Source organism: Sorex araneus, chromosome X (assembly GCF_027595985.1).
Source record: "Sorex araneus isolate mSorAra2 chromosome X, mSorAra2.pri, whole genome shotgun sequence".
Taxonomy (NCBI): Eukaryota; Metazoa; Chordata; class Mammalia; order Eulipotyphla; family Soricidae; genus Sorex; species Sorex araneus.
The window spans coordinates 263,738,734-263,764,272 of NC_073313.1; the positions used below are offsets into that span (position 1 = coordinate 263,738,734).

Sequence of the window (25,539 nt, forward strand, 5' to 3'; positions counted from 1 at the left end):
GCTGAGGATCGAACCCAGGGCCTGGCACGTGTGAGGCATGCAGTCCACCACCCAGACACATCCCAGCCCTTCTGCCAATTTTGAGGGTGAGATGTTGTGATACTATACACATATGTATATATATACACATAGGTACATATACACACACACATATATACAGTAAGACAATCTGTTGTCAGTTTACAAGAACATCAGAAGACAAACCAAGGTACGTAGAGACTCATAAATGATGCCGCCCAGGATCCTCTTGAAGTCACACTTCAGCAAGATACTTCAGTGAGCTGGAGGGCAAAGCGACGTGTGGAGAGGCCACGTCAAGCCAGAGTCATCTCTGCTTCATGAAGAAAAGGACATCACGGACACTTGACGAGTGAAAGCACATAGATCACCGCTGCTCTCATCAACATGGACCATCCCAATACAAAACTTTAATTTGGATCTTTAACTGTATAGGACATCTGACATGAAAATGTAATTTAGCATCACCAAACAGGCTGGTGAGATGGCTCAATGGGATAAGGAAGTGAAAACACAGAGCGATCATTTATTAAACACACATACAAATCCCTGAGAAGCATCTTCTGCAATACGGGAACGCAGAACAGAATCGGGGCTAGGGGTTTAGGCACTTAGCACAGGGCTTAAGGCACTCGCTCGATCCCCAGCTCCAGAGATAGTCCCCGCCAAGCACTGCCAGGAGGAATCCCGAGTATCGTTCTGGGGGTGCTCGGTGAGCTCTGGACACTGCTGAGGGAGGTTCAAACCCCGAAAAACATATGATAGAAACAAAAGGACACTGCACACAAGTTCAGAATTCAGCTTGCTTTTTCACATTAGCACGGGAGTGGAAATTTGGAAACCAGCACTGCTGCTTAGCACTGAGAGGAACAAGTGAGTTAGTGCATCAGAGGAGGAAAGAGACACAAAGTCCACTGGAGGAAGGCCAGGAAGAAGCTAGAAGATCTGGATGGGAAATAGAGAAACGATATCTTTTATTCTCATTGTTTTCATTTGGGGGCCAGGCTATGCTCAGGACTTATTCCTGGCTCTGTGCTCAGGGATTCACTCCCGGTAGGCTCAGGGTACCACACTGGGTCCTGGGGCTCGACGAGGGTCTGATGCATGCAAGGCAAATGCCTTCCCTGCTGTCCTATCTCTCCAGATCCCCGTGGTAAAGCAAGTGATTCGCCTCTATCAAGCACTGTCCTCTGCCCTGGCCTTGGAGGTACCAGTAACATGTGCCCAGTGAGATTTCAGAATTGCTACGGCGAGTGGCCGCTGTGAGTTTTCCATTCCCCTGTTTGAGTGCAAGTGAGCAGAGTGGATGTCGGGTCCTGGTGTGGCCACTGAATCTGAATTTTGAGATTGGGGCAGGAGGCACGGCTTGTCTTTCAGTTCACAGTGGGGGTGCACCTTAAGGGCTGTCCCCAGGGCACCCACTGCAGAGCTCTGTCTAATCCAGACTTGGAGCAGGAGGTCCTGGCTGTGACGACGGCTCCTGGGGGCGGGGGCTGTGGGCGAGGCATCTCCTCTGAGGTGGGAAGGGGAGCCCTGCCGTGGGCACAGGGAGGACCCCGATGTCTCTCAAGACGGTGCCACGCCACGCCTCTTCCCAAGCGACTCTCTTCCTTGGAAGGCACCACTCGTCCCACCCAGAAGCACCATCGATTCCTTCTCCTTTTGGGGTTAATTTAACTGACGGTTATGTAGCAGAGTGGCTCGGGGCAAGCCCGAATGGGCTTAGCCGACACTTCCAGAGCAAAGGGAAGCATCTCACTAGATGCGCCCAAGACCCCAACCTGCAGAGCCGCGAGCAGTAGTATGACTGTTCCCTCAAAGCGCGAAGCTGAACGGCCATTGGTGCAGAGCTCTAGAGAGCTGCTGTTTTCAGGGTCAGCTGTGGTCACTGTTGGGCAGGGGCTCTCATTCACAAAGGGAGAGGTGACGTGAGCATCAATGCTGCTCTTCTCTGCACTGTTAAATATATTCTACCTGACAATATACTTAACACTATAATGATGATATAGCTAACCTTATATGTAACTCGATTACAAGGCTAACGGTGTTTAAAATACCTTAGCTAGGGGGCTGGAGCAATAGCACAGAGGGTAGGGCATTTGCCTTGCACGCAGCTGACCCGGGTTCTAATCCCAGCATCCCATATGGTCCCCCGAGCACCGCCAGGAGTAATTCCTGAGTGCATTAGCCAGAAGTAACCCCTGTGCATTGCCGGGTATAACCCCAAAACAAAACAAAACAAAATACCTTAGCTATACTGAAATCCATGAGTCTAAGATACTGTGGAGGAAAAGAGATAACGCCTTCCTTGGTACCTCCATCCACGGGCTGTTAGGAACCAACCCATTATCTTGAGCACTTTAAATAAGGAATCCAATGTTTAGCCTATCCTGGCTGTGTCATCTCTATTTCAAGCTCACCAAATATTGCTGAAGGGAAGCTCTTTGCAAAAGAATTCTGATTCTGGAACTGGAGCGATAGTGTCGTGGGGAGGGCCCTTATCTTGCATACAGTTGACCCACGTTCAGGCTCCGGCATCTCCATATGGTCCCCTGAACACACCAGGGGTGATTTCTAAGTGCAGAGTCAGGAGTAACCCTTAAGCATCTCCAGGTGTGGTCCAAAAAAAAAAAAATCTGATTCAACCCTAGGGAAGAGGAATAGTAGCGTCAGAACACCATCACCATCACTCTGGAACCCTGGTCGAAATGATGGATGTAGACAACAGGCACCAGTTGTTTCTGTGGGGGCTGAAAACAGCTGGTGAAAGGCTGATGGATGATGGGAGACAGATCAGGCTGATGGCAGATCGTGCTGCTTTTGCCCTAACCTCACAAAGGAACATGTAGCCCCACCAGTGAAGTCTGTTTGCTGAAGAAAACAAAACATAACAAAACCTGCAACAACGCCCTCCAGAGCATATACCTAAGGAAATCTTCAGATCTAACTTAAGCAAATTTGCACACGCACACAAACTATACCAGAAGAAATGTATATAACGAAGAAATGTCCCAGAAAAACAGAACACGAAAAAGCTGAATAGGACAAAGGACCTGGGTCCTATTCACAACAAACAGATAAGAAAATAAATGTATGGAAGGGGAGAAATAAATAACATGGCAGAGGAAAAGGGACTTAAGTGACAGGTAAGTCCCAGTGTTTGGACACTGATGGACCAAATGCAGCCTGAAAGGACTCAGGGACCCCGGGAGGCCAGGAGCTGTGCTGGGGTACTTAGGCCATGAAGGAAACGCTCCACCTTTGCAGGCGAAGGACCTTTCACAGGTATTAAGAGAAGGAATGATGAAAGGAGGTACAGGGTGTGGTTGTGGTGGTCGGGGGCTGCATTTGGGTCCAGAGAGCAGCCAACACCACCTCAGAGCCTGGAAAGCCACCGTCAGGGTCCTTGTCACTTGGAACCAGACTTGGGGTTCAGGATTCCAGGATGGGGTCGGGGCACCCGGAATACGTTCTCACTGGCTCCATGAAGCATCAGCGTCTCCTTGAGGTTCTTTTCAAACTCAGATTCTAAATCCAGGCCCACGTAACTCAAGTCGGAATTCTACAAAGAGATAAAAGCAAGCAGACGTCAGAGGACAGTGGATTAGGGACCTGCTCTCCCTGTCTCCGTCCCCACCAGGACCCCCGCAGGGGGCAGAGACTCTTGTGACAACACTGAAATGGAGGAAATTCTGCCCAATGGTCATCTTTGGTCATCACTGCCCCCCCCCCAAGCCTGGCACAGAGTCCAAAGGTAGATGAAGCATTGCTCCGAGCCCCCTCGCGGAGGGAAGGATGAGCCTTCCGGGGCTGCTCCCTCCCCCAAGCTCCATGCTGCTGGGATGCCCCCCGCCCCCGCCCCCGAGAGATTAATTCAAAACTGGGAGCACACGGATGGGCGAGCACGGAGGCACTGAGGGAGGCTGGGAAGACGGCAGCGTCTTTAGGTGCCTCTTGGGAGCCTGGACCAGCCAGTGTGAACATCAAGCTTGGCGTGGCAATTGGAGTCAAGGGGGGTTGGGGTTTCAGCGGGGTCCAGCACGGTTGGTCATGCCCAGGGAAGCCTGACTGTCAGCATCACAACGAGGAGATCTCTGGGAGAGCCGGAGCAGAGAGAGTCGGAGTGGGGCCGTTGGGATGAGAGAGCCAGTGTGGAGACAGCTGAAGGACCAGCATCCCAGAAATCACGCTGAGTTGGTTTGGTTGAATCAACCTTTACTGGTGTTCTGGTGCCGGAAGCCTCATAGAACACTTTCTCCTGACTTTATTTTTTTTGGTGGGGGTGGGGGTGCATGACCGGCACACCCAGTGATGCTCAAAGCTTACTCCGGGCTCCACACTCTGGGATCACTTCCGGAGGGGCTGCCCACCGATCCCTTCTGGGGTGCTGGGGACCAAACCCCAGGTGGTCGTGTGCAAGACAAACGTCCTCCCCGCTGTCCTAGCTTCGCAGCACTTCCTTCCCCCGCTTAAGGGGGGGGGCATTAAGGGGGTGCTGAGGGAGCAGCTGCTTCTTGGGGAGATTTGGATCAGGCGGGGATCACTCTCGAGAGCCTGCCCTGTCCAGCCAGTGCCCTCCACCCTGGAGTCCATGGGGCACTTTTTTTTTTTTTGCTTTTTGGGTCACACCCGGCGATGCACAGGGGTTCCTCCTGGCTCTGCACTCAGGAATTACTCCTGGCAGTGCTCAGGGGACCATATGGGATGCTGAGAATCGAACCCAGGTCAACCTCGTGCAAGGCAAATGCCCTCTCCACTATTGCTCCGGCCCCATCCAGGGGCCTTTTCTTAGGGGGAGTCCCTTGTCTTCCTGAACACTCTCCCCGGGGTGAGGCGAGGTCCACCTCGTGCAGACCCAGAAGTGCCCCTGGCAGAGGGCAGCCAGCACTCCACCTTGTGAAAGTCCCGGTGGTTGCGGAAGATGAGGCGCATGTCCCGCACGAACCACGTCACCGTGTAGACTTTCTCCGCCAGCCGCTCCTTCACCAGGTCCAGCCACATGGCTTCCTTAAAGGGCTCGCCGTAATCGCGAATCTGGGGACAAAGGCACCCATGGGTGGGGGTGGGGAGATTGTTAGCACGATCGCCCACCCTGCGAGGGACCCAGATGAAACGCGTTGAAACCTGGAGCATCCTAACATGATCCAGGAACCACCCATCATCCGACACGCAGACATGCCGGGGAGAGGGGCCAAGGCTGGCTTCAGGGGTGAGGGGTGAGGGGTCAAGGGTCAAATGATCCACCCAGGATTTCACATCTCAAGGCGGGAGCTGGGGCTGGGACCTCCGTTCTGAGTCTGTGGGAGTCCCACCCCAGAAAAGGAGAAATGGGCGAACAGGGGTGCTAGCCATACCCCACCCCCCACCCCAGGGGCCCAGAGCCAGACGCAGGGGGGCTGGGCCGGGGTGTGGCCTGGGTCGGATCTGCAGCAAATGAACCCGCAGCCTGCCCAGAACAGCACCTTCTAGACGGCGCCCGGGGCAGGGGGGGGGGGCCGAGAGTGACCAGCCAAGACTTACGTTGTGTGGGGTCCCCGCGAAAAAGGCGCCTTGCGGGTGGCAGTAGGCCTGCAAGAGGAGCAGCTCGCATTTCTGAAAGAGGCGAAGGGGCTCCTGAGGGCCACGCAGCTGGGAGGGCGGGAGGCGGACGCGGCCAGCAGGCGTGGCCAGGCCCCGCAGACTCGTGTCTCCCCCAGGTGCTCCCCTCCCCCCCCCCGCCGCCGTCAGTGTGGGCCTCCCCCCTGCTCTCAGGGACGGGAGCGAGAGAGGAGGGCAGTTTGGACTCGGTTCCCCAACTCACCAGCTGCGCCTCTGGCTCCATTTGCCTTGCCGGGGCCTGAGATTCTCCGAGACGCTGCTGGTTTCCAGAACATTCCTTCATCCTGCAGAAGGTGCAGCTCCACGGCTTCCTGACGTGTTGGGGAGGAGACAGCCCGTTTGCGAAGGCTGCCAGAGCCTCTCGGGCCTGGGCGCCCACCCACCCAGCACCTCCGAGCCCCACGCACGGCGCTGAGCAACGAACGCGCTGCCCACACGGGGTGGCCGCGGGCCGCCACGCCTGGGGGTCCCACCAGGGGCCCCCGGGTCCCAGCGAGGCCTCAGCGGATGGCCAGGCCACCCTGATCTCGCCTGGTCGCGGAGGCTGAGCAGGGTGAGGCCGGTTCGCACTCGGCGGGAGACCAAAGGAGCCCTCAGGGGCCCTGGCAGAGTGAACGTGGCACCGCGAGGACCCGGGCCGCCCTTCCTGCCTTTCCGTATTTGCCGTCTCACTCAGGGGCACCACCCACGGCTGAGGGGGACCCACACCTGGGTGGGCGACAGGCAAGGCCAGTGCCTGCACTGCCCATCTCTCCGCCTCTCAGGAGCAGCCCGCGCCGATGCCTCTACCGGCACCTGCACCCCCAGCCCCGGTGAGCGGGCTCGGCCACACGCCGGGACCCCGGGCAGCTGCCTGGTCCTCACCTGTCCGTCTCCACGGCTGGGATGTGGCAGTCCCTGTGGAAGGCGCGGCCGCAGCCGGCACAGCCGAGCAGCTCCCCCTGCCCGCAGCACACCTCACACTCCTTCCGGCTGGGCCCCTAGGAGAGAGAACCCGGGTGCCGTGGGGTCGGGCCACACCCCCCTGGCTGCCCCCGGGGGGCCGTGGCCTCTGCCCCTCCCCCACCCCCCATCACAGAGGTGCCCTGGGACACAGGCAGGAGGCTCTGGTCTCTCAGTTCAGCCGAGCAGGGCGCGGAGGGCCAGGCTGCCCGGAACAAGGGCCTGGGCGGTCAGCATGGGCAGCCCCGGGGTCCACTCCGCATGGGCCGAGAGCCAGGCTGCAGCCCGGGGCTGTGGAGAATCACAGACCTACCCCAGCCTTTACTTATTTATTTAGCTTTTGGGTCACACCCAGCGATGCTCACGGGTTACTCGTGGCTCTGCACTCGGGAATCACCCCTGGTGGTGCTCAGGGGACCATATGGGATACTGGGAATCAAACCCAGGTCGGTCATGTGCAAGGCAAACGCCCTCCCTGCTGTGCTATCGCTCCAGCCCCTTGCTTTTATTTATTTTTTTAGCTTTTGGGGCCACACCCAGCGATGCTCAGGGGTTACTCGTGGCTCTGCACTCAGGAATCACTCCTGGCAGTGCTCAGGGGATCATATGGGATGCTGGGAATCGAACCCAGGTCGGTCGTGTGCAAGGCAAATGCCCTACCCGCTGTGCTATCGCTCCAACCCCATACCCCCACCTTTGTTCTTCTGAATTTACTTGTATTTGCGGGGTAGAGTCTAGTCCACACCCGGCCAGGCTCAGAGCTTCCTCCCGGCTCTGCGCTCCAGGAATCGCTTCTGCTGGTGCTCAGGATCCCGTGCAGTGCCCAGGACCAAGTGGTCGCCGCCCCTGTGCTTCTCCCCGGCCCTCCCCGATTGCTCACCTCCCCGACTGGCCAGCTGTGGGTGACAAGCTGACCATCAGGCCCGGTGTCTGGGGAAGAGGGGACCCCACCCTGCCCTGGCTCCACCAAAAGGGTCCTGGGGGCCCCCCAAACTCTTTCTCCTCCTGCTCTGGTTTGCTCACGGGCTGCCCCGCTGGACCTCAGCAGCCCTCCCCGGGGTGCCATGGCTCTTTCTGGGATGAAGAACAGGCTGCCTGGAGCACTTAGAGGGAGGAAGAACGAGGATGACTCTGCCGGCCCAAATGCACCCTGCGTGGGGACCTTCCGTCCACGAAGGCCACTGTCTTTTCACACTGGACACTACAAAATTCCCTTCCCAGAGGACGAGGCCCGGGTTCCCTTCGTCGGGCTGGCTGCACGGACCCCAGACTGATTCCTGGGGTGTTGGTTTGGGGCCACACCCAGCTGTGCTCAGGGATCACTCTTGGCGGGGCTCCGGGGACCCCGTGTGGTGCTGGGGGTCAAACTGGAGGAGGCCGGTGCGAGGCAAGCGCCCAGCCCGCTGTATTATCTCTCTAGCCCGTCCGTGAATGTTCTGTGTCCCTGTTGGTCAGGCCCAGGCAGCCAAGCCCACCGGGAGACAAGGGCGTTTGGACACAGTGCGTGTGGGACAGGCGACATTCTCAGTGATGAAGCTGAAGTCAGCCTGCTTTCCTCTATTTCCTTGGCTGACACCCTGAGAGCACAGGTTGAAGTTTTCAGGGGTACACAGAGGCGCCCCACCCTTGCAGGTCCCTATCGGACATTTGCCCGACACCCTCCCTCGGCGGCTGGTAAGCACTTTGCTGGCGCAGGCGGCTACTCCGTTCTGGTGAAGCCGAGTTAACCAGCAGCCCGTGGCTCTGGCTTCACCTCGGCAGAGATGCACCACGTTACCCCACTGCCCTGTGTGGACAGCTCTGATGCCGCATACAATCTTGTGGGCAAGACCTTTGCTTTAGCCAACCTTTCCCCGGGGCACAAGCAGCCACCTCCGCACCGATGCCCACCTTCTCGCTGGATGTACTCGCACAGGGTAAACACACAGTACACTCTCACACACCCCAGGGCACACCCCCAAAGGGATTGGGCCCCACACACCCACAGCACCAACAAATCCTCCGATTTCTTGGTATCATTTAGCCCGCTTCAGCATCGCTATCCTTGACACACTGTAGCACTGTCATCCCTCTTCAATTCGCTCGAGTGGGCACCAGTAACATCTCCCTTGTGAGACTTGTTGTTACTGTGTTTGGCATATTGAATATGCCACGAGTAGCTTGCCAGGCTCTTCCATGCAGACGGGATACTCTCGGTAGCTTGCCGGGCTCTCCGAGAGGGACGGAGGAATCGAACCCGGGTCAGCCGCGTGCAAGGCAAACGCCCTACCTGCTGTGCTATCACTCCAGCCCATCGATGATTTTTTTGACCCAAAGAAAATCATTTCCATACTTCCTTAAATTTGGAGGAAGTACCAGGGTAGAGGGTACACACACACACACACACACACACACACACACACATATACACATATATATATATACATACATACATATATATATGGACATGAAGGGAAGGGTAAAAATGAAACCTCCTATAGGTTAAAAATCACTGATCCTTGACACACAGAGGGAAAAATTCGTGTTTCCTCTTACGACCCACAGCAGCAGCCTTCTGAGGGTCAGCTAGGGACGCGGCAGAGCCTTTGCCAGCAGGCTCAGTGGACCTCCCTTTATGTGGCCGCTCGTAAGTCAGCCTACAACTTACGGGGTCGTCCAGGAAAGCCCAAACCAACCAAGAAACAGCAAAAACCCTCTTCCACGTGACACGTGCCACGAGCCCAGCAACGGTGGCTGCAAGCTGGGCCCTGGCCACGAGGCGCTCAGCTCCCAAGCTCCTGAGTCTGCTCCCACCGGCTGTTCTGTTTAGGGGCCTGGGGAACAGCCATGGTCCTGGGGCTGGCCACAAAGTGCATGTCTGCAGTCTCAGCGCGGGCCTCCTGGAGGGACCCAGGGGAGCTGGGTTGGCTCCACGCACAGGAAGTCCTCACCTCTTGGAAGCCACACGGGGGGCGGGACCAGCCTTAGCTGGGGTATCCGCTGCAACAAGAGTCCAACCCACATCACCAGAACATCCCACTGACCTCTAAACCAAGGCCTCACACATGTCCAGTGCCGAACGATCTTCCGGATTCCTTCACTCAGTGTCCAACCTCGGGCAGCAGGGCAGGCTCAGAAGCCGAAACAGGACATAGCCCGCGGCTCACAAATACCCTCGCTGCCACTGGGACAACTGACACGGGACAAGAAGGCTCACGGGTGTGTCTTTGGGAAACGGGAATATAATGAGAGAAAATCCCTGTGCAAATGCTACAAAGACCGTTAACTGCCTGGGCTGCCACTCCCTCTGCCGCCAGTGGGATAGTGCAATAGTATGGAACAAGGCTGTCTGCAGCCCTACTGTGCAGGGGAGATGGGCAGAGGGAAGGGCCCGAACTAGCCCCCTGGCTGTCAGAACCACTCCAGTCACTGTCCCAGTGAGGTTCTTGCTCAAGGGGTCAGCATGTCCCTGGCTAGCACGGCTGAGCGGTGGCATCACAAGGAAGGAAAACTGTGCTATCAGGCCATTGATTCATGCTCCGGATTTTAAATACCTTTATAGCATTTTTTTTCTTTGGGGGGTGTCTGGTTACTGAAATAACAATGGTCATTATAAAGATTCTACCTCTCTGTAAATATATAACAGAAGAAATTGAACCGTGTTCTGATTCTAGGATGATCGATTCCTTCAAGAACTATTTTCCAGTCACAAACCTACATATTTACTTGAACAAAATCAGGCTCCTTGCACATGGAATGCTGCTAGTTTAAGTTGACTGAAGTTTGGGAACTGAAGAGCTAGTACGATGGATAAGGCACTTCCGGGTTTCATTCCTGATACCAAATAGTGCCCCCCCCGCCCCCCAGCACGACTAAGAGTGATATCTGGGCACAGCCAGGTCTGGCCCCACAACAAAACAATTTTTTTCTTAAGTTTTCTTGGCATCCCAACCTTTGGTCTTCTGTCTACTGGAGAATGAGTTTATACCATGTCTTTTTAAAAAATTACCATTCTGTGGATGGGTATATTACAATTTGGTTCTTTCCTAATCACACAGGGTGCCCAAGTACATGTCAGGGCATTTCAAATCAGCATGGAAAAGATGTTTATATACGAAACAGCATGAGCGTGGGCAGATGGAAATCCACTGTCATAAACTTTGAGTGAATCAGACAACAGCCAGACAGGCTCCAGGTCAAGACGGGGAAGAACCACCGTTTCTGCTGGGGGCTCATCCCTCGTGAAACGCTCCTGAGCGGGACCTGTATTTAAGAACATATTTCAGGGGCCGGAGCGATAGCACAGCGGGTAGGGCGTTTGCCTTGAACGTGGCTGACCTGGGTTTGATTCCCAGCATCCCATATGGTCCCCTGAGCACTGCCAGGAGTGATTGCTTTAGTGCAGAGCCAGGAGTAACCCCTGAGCATCGCCGGGTGTGACCCAAAAAAGCAAAAAAAAAAAAAACAACCATAAAACCATATTCAAGCAAATGGGGGAGTCTGAGCAGGAGTGACTGGGGCAGCCAAGCAGTGGCTCCATTCTCACCCCAAAGGGAGGCTTGGCAGAGAAAGACTCCGCCCCCACACACAATTCCATTCCGGCGCTACAGCCAAAAGCACGTGGAAACTAGGAACCGGGGACCTGCCATCACAGACGGGCCTCCTGCCCTCCCAAGGCTTCTAGGTCGGCCTCAATCCTGTAACTCCCAAATGAAAGCCTTCCATTTCCAATGCCTCGGGTTTGTGATCATCCAACCATGCAAATCTTTTCTCTACAACACGTGTGCATAATCACAACCTCATTCTAATCTTCACTTCCCCCCAACTATGAAAACAATCGCAGAGTGACCAGCCGTCAGCACGCCAAAGCCGGTGTCCCACTGATGCAGCACAGAAAGGTGAAAGTCAGCCAGGACGGGGCTGGAGTGATAGTACAGCGGGTAGGGCATTTGCCTTGCTCACGGCTGACCCGGGTTCGATTCCCAGCATCCCATGTGGTCCCCCAAGCACTACCAGGAGTAATTCCTGAGTGCAGAGCCAGGAGTATCCCCTGCATATTGCTGGGTGTGACCCAAGAAGAAAAAGAAAGAAAGAAAGAAAGAAAGAAAGAAAGAAAGAAAGAAAGAAAGAAAGAAAGAAAGAAAGAAAGAAAGAAAGAAAGAAAGAAAGGAAGGAAGGAAGGAAGGAAGGAAGGAAGGAAGGAAGGAAGGAAGGAAGGAAGGGAGAAAGAGGGAAAGAGGGAGGGAGGGAAGGAGGGAGGAAGGAAGGAAGGAAGGAAGGAAGGAAGGAAGGAAGGAAGGAAGGAAGGAAGGAAGGAGGGAAGGAAGGAAGGAAAAAGGGAGAGAGGGAGGGAGGGATGGAGGGAGGGAGGAAGGAAGGGAGGAAGGAAGGAAGGAAGGAAGGAAGGAAGGAAGGAAGGAAGGAAGGAAGAAGGGAGAGAGGGATGGAGGGAGGGAGGGAGGGAGGGACGAAGGAAGGAAGGAAGGAAGGAAGGAAGGAAGGAAGGAAGGAAGGAAGGAAGGAAGGAAGGAAGGAAGGAAGGAAGGAAGGAAGGAAGGAAGGAAGAAGGGAGAGAGGGATGGAGGGAGGGAGGGAGGGAGGGAGGAAGAAAGACAGGACTTAAGGGCTCAAAGGTGAGACTTTGCCCAGGGAAAGCCGGCCACAGGGCAACCCAGAATGTTCTGGAAACTGCCCGGCTACTTACCTCTCTTTTGTCACTCATCTTGGGAGGGCAAAGCAAAAGACCTTTCTAGAAGAGAGAAGGGGGCCATCAGTGGCTGTCCTTGGGCACATGCTGACAAATATTTGTACCCGGGTTTCCTACTGGGTCCCAAGCGCAGGGTATCTGAACAGAAAGGTCACCCTTCCTCTAGACACTTCTTTTCGTTTGGGCCACGCTTTTTGTTTCAGTTAACTTCTGGCTCCGTGCTCGGGGGACCCTATGTGGTGCCGGGGATCGACCGTGGGTCAGCGGCGTGCCAGGCCAGCACCCTCCGGCTGGGTTCTCTCTCTAGCCCTCTGAGCACTTCCTTTGCGGGGCTTCACTTACGACAGCCGCTTTTCTCCTGTCACTCAAACCTCCCCCCTGCTCCCGCTGCTTTCCCGGTTCTTATTTTTTTATTTCTCGTTTTTTTGGTTTGCTGGTTGTTTGGTTTGGGGGGGGGTCCCACTCAGGGCAGTGCCCGGGACTTACTCCTGGCTCTGTTCTCAGGGATCGCTCTTGGAAGTGCTCAGGGGGACTATATGCAGGACTTGAACCAGGGTCGGCTGCATGCAAGGCCAGCGCCCCTCGTTCCCAGGTCGCTGTCCCCCAACCCCCCGGCCCTGCGGTCCCCTCGCATCTCTTCCCCTGTGGATCCATCCCCACGATTCCCAGCGACCGTGTCCTGTGGCGATGCTCGGTGTAGGGTCCCAGCGCCCACCCCCTGTCTGCTGCTCAGGCTGGACAGAGACGATGTGGGTGGCCCCGGTGGGTGTGCAGAGGGGCCCGGCCTGGCGGAGAGGGTCTTGAGGAGATATTCCTAAGGCTGAGGGCTGCGTCCTGACACTCCCCATCCCCCGGCCCCCAACTCCTCTGCCTTGTAGGTCAAGTTTTCGGCCGTCAACCGCGTGGGCACCCCTGACGCTCGCACACGGCAGCTGGAGCCTCTTCCCCGTGCCGGGGCCCTTCCCGCACCTCCAGCAGATGCTCCAGGGTGTGGCCCCTGCAGCGCAGACTCCGCCTCCACCTCTTGGACTTGCCCCGCTGTCCCTCAGCTTCAAACTCCTGGGGCGTGACCCATAGGCCCCGCTCGTTCTGGATGCACTTCTCGGAGGGTCCTGCAAGGCGGGCGCGGCTCAGGCGGGGGCTCGGGGCCCAGCCTCTGGGGCTCCGCCCGGACCTGCAACCCCGCGGTGGGCCCGGAGAGACCCCGACCCCCCTGCGAGGAGTCTGCGTCGCTCCTCTCTCTGGTCTGAGGGAGCCCCGGCCTGAGCAGGGGAGTGTCTGTCCCTCAGGCCAGCAGCCAGGGCCCAGGACGCTGCCCAGACCCCCAGACAGCGCCAGACTCCCTGACACCGCAAGGCTCAGACCTTCCTTCCTTCACTGTTATTTATTTATATATATTTGGGGGGGAGGGGATGCCCAGGAGAGCGCAGGGATCACTCCTGGCTCTGAAGCTCAGGTCTTCCTCCTGGCTCTGAAGCGCAGGGATCACTCCTGGGGGCTGTTAGGGGACCACATGGGGTGTCAACGACAGAGCCCCATTGGCTGTGTGCAGGGCAAGCACCCTACCTGTTGCCCTACGGCTTTGGTCCCTGAAACCTTTCTTAGAAAAAAATATAATATCTGTCTGTCTATCTATCTATCTATCTATCTATCTATCTATCTATCTATCTATATCTATCACTGTCACTGGACTATCATCCTATTGCTCATCGATTTGCTTGAGCGGGCACCAGTAATATCTCCATTGTGAGACTTGTTGTTACTGTTTTTGGCATATCAAATACGCCACGGGGAGCTTGCCAGGCTCTGCCGTGCGGGCGGGATACTCTCGGTAGCTTGCCGGGCTCTCCGAGAGGGGCGAAGGAATCGAACCCGGGTCGACCATGTGCAAGGCAAACGCCCTACCCACTGTGCTATCACTCCAGCCCATATATATGTGTGTGTATGTGTGTGTGTATTTGGACCACCACTGGCTCTGGGCTCAGGTATCACTTCCGATCATGCTCCTGGACATGCAGGGTCGGGAATCAAATGGGTCAGCTGGATGCCTGGAAACTTCTGTCCTACATGGCTCGGGTTTTCCTCAAAGCCGGCCTGGGGCTCTACTTCCTGCTCATCCCTCCCCCACCTACCCCCCCACCGCAGGGACCTCCTCTCCCTGCGAGCTCACCGGGTCACCGAGGGTCCCACAGAGGGAGGACCTGGTCACTCACCCTGCTTCATTCTCCGTGTGTATAACAACCCTCTGGCCTCCCCACAGGTCACGGGCAGCACGGGCGAGTCAAAGGCTGTACGCTCCACTCCGGCGACTTCTGAAAGTAGAAGAGAAGAGGGGCCACAGGGCACCGTCATCCTCTCTCTCAAGTGCTCCATGTGCCACGGGCCGTTTGGCCCCGTAAGACGCATCCAGCTCAGCTCCTCCTGGGGGGATGCGTGTGCGTCAGAGCCAGTGGCCTTCCGACCACGTCCTGTAGTGCTGGCTTAAGGTGTCTGTCTGCCTGTCTCTCTCTCTCTCTCCCTCTCTCTCTCTCTGCGCTCCTGGAGACCCCCAGGAGACGATCCCGCCTCCAGGCCCCGAGTCCCGGCTTCCGCCCCTCGGAGGGGGAGAAACCCACAGCACTGCTGACCCGCCTGCACGTCGCACGCAGGGGGGCTCGAATGGGGATCCGACTCCGAAGTGTTCATTAACGGTGCAGAAGGGTGGTCAGGGACCCCTCCCCAGGTCCGTATCATTGTTGGGGGGCTCGGGGAAGGGGGGCTGTAGGAGCAGCCTCGGATGGGAGTCACGGGGCCACCCAAGGCCTTTCGTTCCGTGTTCGGAGCCACACCTGGCACGCCCGGGGCTGACTCCCGACTCTGAGCTCAGGGTTCTCCAGACAGGGCTCGGGAACCATCTGGGGAACCAGGCATCCAACTCTGCTTAGGGACAGGACTGACGGCAGATGTGCGGGCAGAGCAGGAAGGGCATGGCGGCACGAGCAGAGCCGAGGCCGAGGGGAGGCCGCGGGGAGCCAGCAGGCATCCCGGCACGAGTGCCAGAGGCAGGGGCAGCGGTCAGCCTTTGCCTTGCCTGTTCTCCTCCTACTACGCACTGGTTAAAAAAAGAAAGAAAGGAAAGGGGTGAGCAAGTGAGCTTTTTTGGTTTTCCCAGTGAAAGACAAAAGTCCTAGAATGTGAACACCTCGATCAATTCCAGCTCATCAGTTCTTCCATGCTGTAAGCAGGCAGATCTGTAAAATGGGTCGACTGCCCCTTAACTGAGGGCCGGGGAAATCTCTGTCTCTGTGCTGACTGCAAAAAAAGGGGTGCGCTGAGGCCTGCAGGGGGGACTTGGCCTTTCAGACGAGGCGCAGGGGAGAAGCCCAACGCCACACGATGTCCGGCGCCCAGCAGAGGCCAGCAGAGGGCCAGTGTATTGGCATCAGCGCCTTCTTCGTTTTATTTATTCATTCATTTCTTTCTTTTTTGTTGGGGGCCTCCCCCGCCAGTGCTCCAGTTCTACTTCTGGCGGGCTCGGGCACCCTAAGGGATTCCAAGGGTCTAACCGGGGCCGGCCACATGCAAGGCAAACGCCCTCCCTGCTGTACCATGGCTCCAGCCCCGGGCACCTTCCTCGACTCACTGGCAGCCTTGGATGCACGGGAGGCCGCCCTGATGACAGAGGAAGATGCACAGGCGCACAGACTCGGACCCTGTTCTTTGAGCCTGGAGGAGGCAACGCACTGGCCGGAGGGCAGCTTTAACATAAACCGAGGGGCTCAGAGGAAGAAGTAGCGAGCAAACCCCTCCCGCTGCCACCCCACCCCCAGATGCACATGTGCGCGCGCGCACACACACACACACACACAAGTGCACACACACAAACACACACAGAAGTGCACACACACAAACACACACAGGCACACACAGACACAAGTGCACACACACAAACACACACAGAAGTGCACACACACAAACACACACAGGCACACACAGACACACACACAGAGAAGTGCACACACACAGACACAGAGATACACATACACACGTTCAGAAATATACACAGACACACACAGAAACACACACATATACAGGCACACACAGAGAAGTGCACACACACAGACACAGAGATATACATACACACGTTCAGAAATATACACAGACACACACAGAAACACACACACACATACACAGACACACAGGTACACACAGACACACAGAAGTGCACACACAGACACAGATACACATACCACACGTTCAGAAATATACATAGACACACAGAGAAACACACACACACACACAGACACACAGGCACACACAGACACACAGAAGTGCACACACACAGACACAGATACACATACCACACGTTCAGAAATATACACAGACACACACAGAAACACACACAGAGACACACACACAGACACACACAGACACACACAGAGACACACAGAAACACACAGAGACAGAGATACACACACACACACACATACACATACATACTTGCTGCCTCCTCTGGCTTTCCAGCACTCACGCGGACGCCTGGGCCTGAGGAGACCCAGAGGGTGCTGGCAGGACACAGGTCTTGCTTGGCTGGGGTCAAGCCTGAGGTCAAGGGTTGCAGTGGACCCCTCCACCTTGGGGGAGCCCAGGGAGAGGGCCCCCGAGCACTCAGGGTCACAGTGACCTCAGCCCTGGAAGACCGGGTTGGGGGACCCCTTGGGTGGGGGTGAGACCGCCCGGTTAGGGGTTCCCTTGGTGCTGCCTCCTGCTGCACATGGGCCCCACTTCCCTGCAAACACCCTGTTATGCCAGTGTGCCGGGCAGGGGGCGGGCGGGGGAGGGGACGGTCTGGCCCGGCTGTAGACAGGGGCCAGGCTGGTCTCAGGCGCATCTGAGAGCCCGGCTGACGTCCGCAGAGGTGGCACAGGCAGGCTTGAGAGGGGCTCCCGGGGAGTGGATGGAATGGCCAACCACGGCCCCCCCATAACTTAGCCAGAAGGTGCTGAAGAGGGGAGGGGGCTGGTGTGGGGCCAGCAGGGCTGAAGGAGGGGGAGGAAGGCCAAGAGCGGCGGGAGGAGGAAGACCATGGAAGGCGAGGGGGACCCTCCGTGGAGAGGGGCTGGGGGGACCCGGAGACTGGGTCTCAGAGGCAGGGCCAGCGGGGCCCGGCTCAGAGACAAACACAGACACCAGCTCTTCCCGCAGACGCACTCACCGCCCGCCTGCGGCCCGCGCCCCGGCCCACGCTGATGCTTACGAGAAAGGAAGGAGAGGGCTTTTGCTTTTCCTTTTTACCTTAAAATGACTTTTATTGTTGTACCATTGGTTTCACAACACGGAATACGGGTTCAAATGGCATCGTGATTGGACAATGGATCCACTACAGACGACCCCCACCAGACCGTCCCCGCCGCAGGACTGGAGCTGAAATAGGGCTTTGGGCCTCGGGCCGCTCTCTGGTGCTGTCAGGATGAGGGACCTTGCTCCCTCTGAGGGGTCCAGGCCTGGGCGGGGGTGGGGGGGGGCTGCTGAAAGGAGTCGGGTATCGGAGCTCAGAGCAGGGTGGGAAGGAGCAGAGTGGGGACAGTGTCCCGGGAGCAGGCCCAGCCCTGCGGGCGCTTTTGCCTCACTGGCTTTGCCTCTGGGGGAGCATCTGGCCGGGGAGGGGGGAATACGGCCGTGGGCCGCTACATTAGCAACGTTCCCTGCTGTTGGACAATGCGGACAGAGCCCCGGGCCCCGGAAGCGAAGGACGAAGCCTCACACAGAGCACACGGAACCCAAACTGAGGGCGGGGGCTGGGTGAGTCCCGGGGTGCCCCCACTGCTGGCCACACTGGGGAGCCTTGCGTCTGACAAACAGGAAGGCAAAAGGCGCGACTGGCCTTCCTCAGTTCCAGGCCAGGGACACCGCTAACCAGCCTGGGACACACAGGCCCGGGGCCCCTGAGGGCCCACCATGTCCCTTGAGAAACTCCAGCCTCAGCCACTGTGGAAAAGAAGCAACTCTGTCGATCCAAGTGACACGAACAAAATCCTCAGCTCGGAACTTCTCACATTAAGTTAAAAGGACACAAACAGAAACCTCAAAGTTAAGAGAGCAGCAGGGTCGGGAGTCTGGCAGATCCCGCCAGGGCATCCCCAAGACTTCCACACGTCAGGATGGGCGGGGCCACACAGGTGGAACCTGGGGGCCTCTCAAGCCGCACACACTGTGGTCAGTGGCCAGCAGGCCTGGCGCACACACATGTGTGTGTGTGTGTAGATGCTCTGTAGGTCTGGTGTGCATGCATGTGCGTGTGTGTGCATGTATGTGTATGTAGATGCTCTGTAGGTCTGGTGTGCATGCATGTGTGTGTGTGTGTGTGTGTAGATGCTGCTATAGGTCTGGCATGAATGAATGTGTGTGTACATGTGTGTGTGTGTGTACATGCTCTGAAGGCCCGGCACGTGTGCGTGTGTGTGTATAGAAGCTCTGCTGGCCTGGCATGCATGCTGTGTGTGCGTGTGTGCATGTGTGTGTGTGTGTGTGCATGTGTGTGTGTGTGTGTGTAGATGCTCTGCAGGCCTGGCACGAGTGCTTGCGTGTGTGTGCATGTGTGTGTGTGCAGATGCTCTGTATCTGCCTACAGTTTCCCCAGCAAAAAAAAAAAAAAAAAAAAACTCCGCACACCCTGGAAATCGGCCTTAAATGAAGAGAAAGTGCCCCCACCTTGTACCCCAGGCTCCTGCCAAGTCTCTGCCCGTCCCCGGGTGGGACACCTGCCCCAGGGGAGAGCGCGGGAAGGAGGAGCGTGGGAAGCGGCCAGCCCCGGTGTGCAGAGCACAGCGAGTGTCGCCAGAGTCAGCTCAAATGTCACCTGGGCCTAGGAGGGGAAGTGGCCACGCCCTGGTCAGAACAGCCCACGTCATGGCCACCTGAGCGGGGGTCCCGACCTGGGCCCCGGGGACGGAGGAGCCCTGGGCCGGGAGAGAGACACACAGTCATGGCCCTGGCTTCCGGCCACTCTCCTCTGGCCAGCTCAGGCCCCGGGGGGTGCCCAGGCCACGGGGCAGGTCCCCCGGCCCGGGCACCGCGCAGACTCCGGGGGACGCGGAGGGTCTCGGTCTTGGCTTCTTGTTTGAGATACAGAAAGCTGAGGCAGGGGGCTGGGCTGCGGCAGGTGGTCAGGGGCGACGTCTCAGCCGCGCCCGTGCTGCGGTCACTGTGGAGAGATGATGGGGACGACGTGTCCACTGGCGACTGCTGCCCACCCGCCATGGGGGCTAGTGCCCGATCCAGCGTCACGGGCCACTCTAAACCAGGGGGGAGGGGCGGGCGCCAGAGCCATAGTCCAGCGGGGAGGGTGCTGGCCTCGCATGGGGCTGACCTGGGTTTGATCCCCAGCATCCCCTAAGGTCCCTGGGCCCTGCCAAGGGGGACCTCTGAGCACAGAGCCAGGAGTACGCAAGCCCTGAGCACTGCTGGGTGTGGTTCCCTCCCCTCCCTCCCAAAAAAAAGTCCAATAAATTAATAAATTTCATTAACCAGACAAGGGGTCCTGGGCCCAGGGTCTCTAGATCTGCCCCCACCAGAGTCGAGGCTGGATGCTCCCAATTTGTGAGACTCTCCGACAAAATGATGGTGACCCCGAGCCCCAGGCACAGAGGGGCCACTCATGTCCCTGCCCGAGTCCCTCTCGTCCGTCCTCTCCTCTGGCTGCTTACCCTGCCCCCACGAGCGCCCACCCTGCCCGCTGCTTGGGGTCCCGCCTGCTCCGACTCCGGGGCATGGACCCCACCAGCCTCACCCTCGGGTGCAGGCTCTGGGGCACACTCGGCCCTCGCCCTCTGGGACCTCGTCATGGCCTTCAAGTCCCCGGAGGAACTGTCCACCTTTGGGGGGTCGTCCATCTTCGGGGCAGCATGGAGCGGCTCTTGGATTCCGAGGCCGGGCGTGGCTGCCCCTGGGAAAGTGGGATTCGTGACTCCTCGTAACGGGAGCCCCGGCGGCTCCCGCTCCCCGTCCCTGTCCTTCCTCCCACGCCCCCACCCCTCTCAGCCTGCAGGCTCCAGCTCCTTCCCTTCCTGGTGGGGTCTGTCTCGGTCCTCCCCACCTCAGGACCCTCCGTCTCCGCCCTAGACACTCCCTCTGTGCCAGCAGCTGAGTCCTGTCCCTGGGCTCTCCCTCTGACACTCCCCCAGTGAGGACAGCGGCCCACCCCGGAAGTGAGCCCCCAACCCCCTCCCGCACTGAGGACCCACATCTGGACCCACGGCGCCCAGTCCTTGGGTGGGTGAATAAACAGGCAGGTTCACGTTTCTGCCTCCAGCCTATGGTGTGACCCCCTGAGTTCCCTGTGATGGAATCACTGTGCTGGGGAAAGCGGGGCTGTTAGTCAGACTCGAGAAGTCAGTAACACAAACCCTTGAAATGGACTTGGTTGGGAATAAATGAGATGTTCAAAGATCCAGAGCTTCCTCCAGTTTAGCTTCCTCTGAGCACCCCCGGGGTTAGGTGCTCAGAGGAAGAGACAGGGAGACTTGCAAGGAAGGTCTGAGAACCTTCCTGGGTCTAGTCGAGAGATTCAGAGGCACTGGAAACAGAACAACTGGGAGACGATCCAGGGTGAAGAAGCACCTCCTTGCAAGCATGTGGTCCTGAGTTCAAATCCCTGGGGCCCCACATATGCTGAGCACCATCCTGGTAGCTCTGCTCTCTGTGATCCTGGTGCCTGGGGGGCTTCCATCCCTACAGTAGCCAGATGTGTACAAGCGGGTGAGCTAGAGGGGTGCTTGCTCCATGGCCAGGAAATTACACCCCAGATGAGCACAGAAGGGACAGGCCGGGAGCACCACCTGTAAACCGTGTGATTCAGCTGAGCACGTGACCCCTACAGGCACAGCTCCTGGCACTTCAGCCATGAGTGGGAGCATCACACCCAGATGTGCGAGCCCTGGGGAGCACCTGGGCTGCAGATATGTGCAGCTAATCTCAGGCAGGTGTGCATGTGACCCCCCCTTAACACAACCAAGCGCTATAATGCAGGACTGGGAGGACAAACAAGACACTGAACAAAGAGGTGCCTCTCGCACCCAGAACCAAGAGGACAGAGCCTGGCGGGGAGGACCCTCAAGTAAGGGTGCAGCGTCCAAAGCAGGGGGGGAGGGGCGCAGAGGGAGAGAGCAGGGAGAGAGGAGCACTGCGGGGAAGCTGAGGAGGAAGCGAGAAATGGTCACACGGGGGCCAGGTTCCCGTGATGACACGGCCGAGGGTGGGCGGGCGTGAGCGCAGCGATTCTGACCCGCCGCCCGTTTGGGGTTGGCATCTGAATCCTGCCCTCCCTCTGGGGGGCTTCTGCCTGTCCCTCCCGCCCAGCCCCTAGACCGTAGACGGTAGGTGACCCTAATTTGACGCCTCCAGCCCCCGGTGCTGCCCCTGGGCAGGACAGGGTCCTGCTGGAGCCAGACGGGCGGGGGGGGTCCTTCCCGGGGCAGAGCACGCTGGTGGGGCGGCCTGATGGGCAGGGTGGGGGGACGGGGGGGCGGGCTCCAGCCAGTGTATTCAGCCAGACGAGGGCCAGGGTGAGCCTCAGAGAAAGGACTTCCTCTTCCCGCTTACCTCTTCTCTGTGACCTTCTGCGGGGACTCGGCCAGCTGGATTCTCTCCTCTCTGAAACAAACAAACAAAAATATCGTGACTGTGAATGTCCGTCCACAGCCTTGAGTCGCCAGGACTTCTAAATCGCTCTCCCTCTTCCCATCACCGTTTTCCCATCAGAAACCTAGGAGATTTACAAAAAGGGATTCCAGTTCACTTGGGAGTAGATGAATAGGGACCCTACAGCTGTATAGGTAAGGGTTAACATTTCTTATTTTGTTTTTTCTTGTTTCGGGGCCACACCTGGCGGTGCTTGGAGCACCAATGGGATGCTGGGGATCAAACCTGGTTGTCCTGGGCTGGAGTGATAGCACAGCGGGGAGGGCGTTTGCTTCACATGCAGCCGACCCAGGTTTGATTCCCAGCATCCCATATGGTCCCCTGAGCATCGCCAGGAGTAACTCCTGAGTGCAGAGCCAGGAGTGACCCCTGTGCATCACCGGGTGTGACCCAGGTTGTCCTGTGCAAGGCAGCTGCTATATTTTCTCTGCAGCCCCCATTTCCAGTGTAGCCCCTCCTTCCAACGAGCAGCTAATCTTGGCAGGATTGGAAGAAAATATGAAGAAAATATGAGCCATAGATAGGAAGGAGCACCTGAACCAAAATGTAAGAGCACAAAATAGGTAGGTGATGAACAGATTTGACCGCCTAAGCATTTTTTTTTTGTTTTGCTTTTTGGGTCACACCCGGCGATGCTCAGGGGTTACTCCTGGCTCTGCACTCAGGAATCACTCCTGGCGGTGCTCAGAGGACCATATGGGATGCTGGGAATCGAACCCGGGTCAACCGCGTGCAAGGCAAACGCCCTACCCGCTGTGCTATCGCTCCAGCCCCCGCCTAAGCATTTTTAAGGAGGGGGAAAATACAAATAATTTTAAGAGGACTGCGGAGAAACACTGCGGGGAGCAGCCCCTCAGCTCAAAGTGGGAGATCCCCAAACACCAGGTGTGGCTCAGGAAACAAACAAACGAGCAAGTGCACACTTCAAACCAGCTCCTCACCGCATGAGACTGGAAAGCGAGGAGTACAACTTCCAGACATGTGTCCCCAGTGAAAAGAGGGGCAAAGCCTCCGTGAATGACACTACAGAGGGACGGAAAGCGAGGACAGCTGGCAAAGACATGGCTGAAAAGGCTCAGTAAGGAAACGTCATCAGACGCTAAAAATCAAAAAAGTACAGGGTCAGAGAGGTAGGTGGGGGAGGGCGAGTTTCTGCCCCACAGTACCACATGGGGCGCGGACATCCCTGAGCACTGGGCGTCGGGTGGGAAGGGTCCCGGGACCCCCTGAGTGTTAATTGGGAGGTTTCCCCCACCAAAAAAAAAAAAAGGCTTTATTTCTTTAGTTGTTTTTTCCATTTTTTTTGGGGGGGGGCACGCCCAGAGGTGCTCAGGGCTTAGTCCTGGCTCTACACTCAGGAGTCACTCCTAGCCATGCAAGACCATACAGGATGCTGGGATCGAACCCGGGTTGGCTGCGTGCAATGCGAGTGCCCTCCCTGCGGTACTGCGGCTCCAGCTCCTTACTTTCAGTTTTAAGGACGGCCGTCACCCCCGGGGCTCACACAGGCCGTGTGGGACTTTGGGCTGGCGCCTGGTATGACGGACCCTCCACAGAAATGCGAACCCCAGAAGAAATAAAAATAAATAAACAAAAGGTCTTTTATCCTGTCTACTGTTGATAGGGATGTAGCTCGTAAGTATGCCTGTACTTGTATCACTTGTAATCACTTGTCATCCTGTTGTTGGTTGATTTGTTGTTGTTTGTTTGTTGTTGGTTGATTTGCGCGGGCGCCAGTAACATCTCCATTTGTCCCTGTCATGCCTGTACTTACTAAAGGGAATCTAAACAATTCCCTTTCCTAGACTACAATATGGTGACACAGGTAAAATTTTAGGACATAAAGACGCTAAGTTATCTTTTACTTAGAGATTGTCAGGACATTACTGGACATGGGTGCAATGAGACAAACTCACAAATATAGTTTTCGTTTCTATGCGGAAACTGCAAATAGCCTAACTTTGCATCGATACGTGACTGAATTTGAAAAAAAATGTAATTAAAAATATGAGCGCTTTGTGTCTGAAAGGATGTGGAGTTATTTTGTTTTAAAAATTTTTTTAGTTATCTATAAATGATTAAAAATGTAACTTTAATAAGCTAAATTAAAACTTATTAACTTTAATAATTTTTAATTGCCGGGTAGGTCACAGCGTGTGGTGCTCAGGGCTTATCCCTCACTGTCTGCCCAGAGATCCCCCCTGCCGGGGCTCCGGGACCATGTGGGATGCTGGGGATTGAACTCATGTTGGCAACGTGCAAGGCAAACACCCTCCCACTGTCTCTCCGGCCTCTGACATGCAGTTTTACCAGAACACATCATTACAAGCCTGCATGTAATAATATGTACCATGATGCAATGAGTGCCATTTGGAATGTATGTGATATAGACATGTCGTGCAAATAGAAATTAGCCAGACATTTATAAATGATTTATACTATAAAATGTAGAAGAGATATTGCAATACATTGTATATTACTGGTATATGTACATAGGCCCCACTCAGGAAGGGGATGTGGGAAGCCTGGGCCCTGGGATTTGTTTTTTGGGATTTTTTTTGGCTTTTTGGGTCACACATGGCGATGCACAGGAGTTACTACGGGCTATGCCCTCAGGAATTACTCCCGGCGGTACTCGGGGGACCATATGGGAAGCTGGGAATCGAACCCAGATCGGCCGCGCCCTACCTGCTGTGCTATTGCTCCAGCCCCCTGGGCCCTGGGATTTAAGGGAAAAACATGACTCCTGACTTGGGCACTCGGGGAAGGTGCCAGGAATGCAACTGTGGCACAAACTCAGCTCCCCAAAGGGACAAAACTTGTCTCTTGGTTATTCAGGAGATTTGAGAAATCTTAGAGTTACGTCTGTCTGCGTACCAAGCACTTGCATGTGTGACCACATGCATACACACAGGGCATGAGAGACACGTATTCACGATACTCAGACATCAGAGGAGAATCACTTGTGATTAAAAATGAGGTATTCCACGATGTCCAAAGTCAAGAGCAAGAAGGAAGGTGCCTGCCACAGAGGCAGGGGGTGGCAGGAGGGATACTGGGGACATTGGTGGAGGGATGGGTGTTCGATCATTGTGTGACTGAAAATCATAAAAGCTTTGTAACTATTTCACAGTGATTCAATTAAAAAAAGAAAAACTGTGGGGTTTCATTTTTCGGGGCGGGGTCGGGGGGTGGGGGAGAATGAGGTATTAAAGGGCTCTCTGGGGAGATGATCATTTTACGTTTGTTTTTCTTTATATTGTTGTTGATTTGGGGCCACTCCTGGCTCTGAGCTCAGGCCCTGGGGCTCAACCCCAGCTGTCCAGCGTACCAAGCCTGTGCTCAGTGGATGGGACTCTCCGCCCCAGCGAAGTGATAAGTTTAGAAGGTTGAGGACCGTCTGAGGTCAGTGGGGGCTCCCGGGGCCCCTGGACCCCCTCCTTACCTGGCCTGGGCCTCGGGGGTGTCCTGGACGGCTCCTGGGCGCCAGTTCCTTGGTTGGTCTCTGAAGCGTGACCACTGACCTCTGCAAAGAGATGACACCCACTTCATCTCTCAGGGAAGGAATCTCCAGGGGACCCCGGCAGGACCCCCATAACCCTCCACATCTCGCTGCA

At 56.5% G+C, this 25,539-nt stretch overlaps 1 protein-coding gene across 1 annotated transcript in view; it reads right to left on the reverse strand.

Moving 5' to 3' along the window:
- LOC101546294 (nuclear body protein SP140-like protein) overlaps positions 1 to 25,539 on the reverse strand; it is a 49,697-nt gene continuing 24,158 nt past the window's right edge. The window contains exons 10-20 of the mRNA XM_055123499.1: positions 25,368 to 25,448; positions 21,824 to 21,874; positions 20,013 to 20,168; positions 14,458 to 14,556; positions 13,214 to 13,356; positions 12,242 to 12,286; positions 6,481 to 6,596; positions 5,819 to 5,927; positions 5,539 to 5,610; positions 4,912 to 5,052; positions 1 to 3,580 (exon numbers count right to left, since the gene is read on the reverse strand). Coding sequence (XP_054979474.1) covers positions 3,428 to 3,580; positions 4,912 to 5,052; positions 5,539 to 5,610; positions 5,819 to 5,927; positions 6,481 to 6,596; positions 12,242 to 12,286; positions 13,214 to 13,356; positions 14,458 to 14,556; positions 20,013 to 20,168; positions 21,824 to 21,874; positions 25,368 to 25,448 — 1,166 coding nt within the window. The 3' untranslated portion in view covers positions 1 to 3,427. The remainder of the gene's footprint in view (positions 3,581 to 4,911; positions 5,053 to 5,538; positions 5,611 to 5,818; positions 5,928 to 6,480; positions 6,597 to 12,241; positions 12,287 to 13,213; positions 13,357 to 14,457; positions 14,557 to 20,012; positions 20,169 to 21,823; positions 21,875 to 25,367; positions 25,449 to 25,539) is intronic.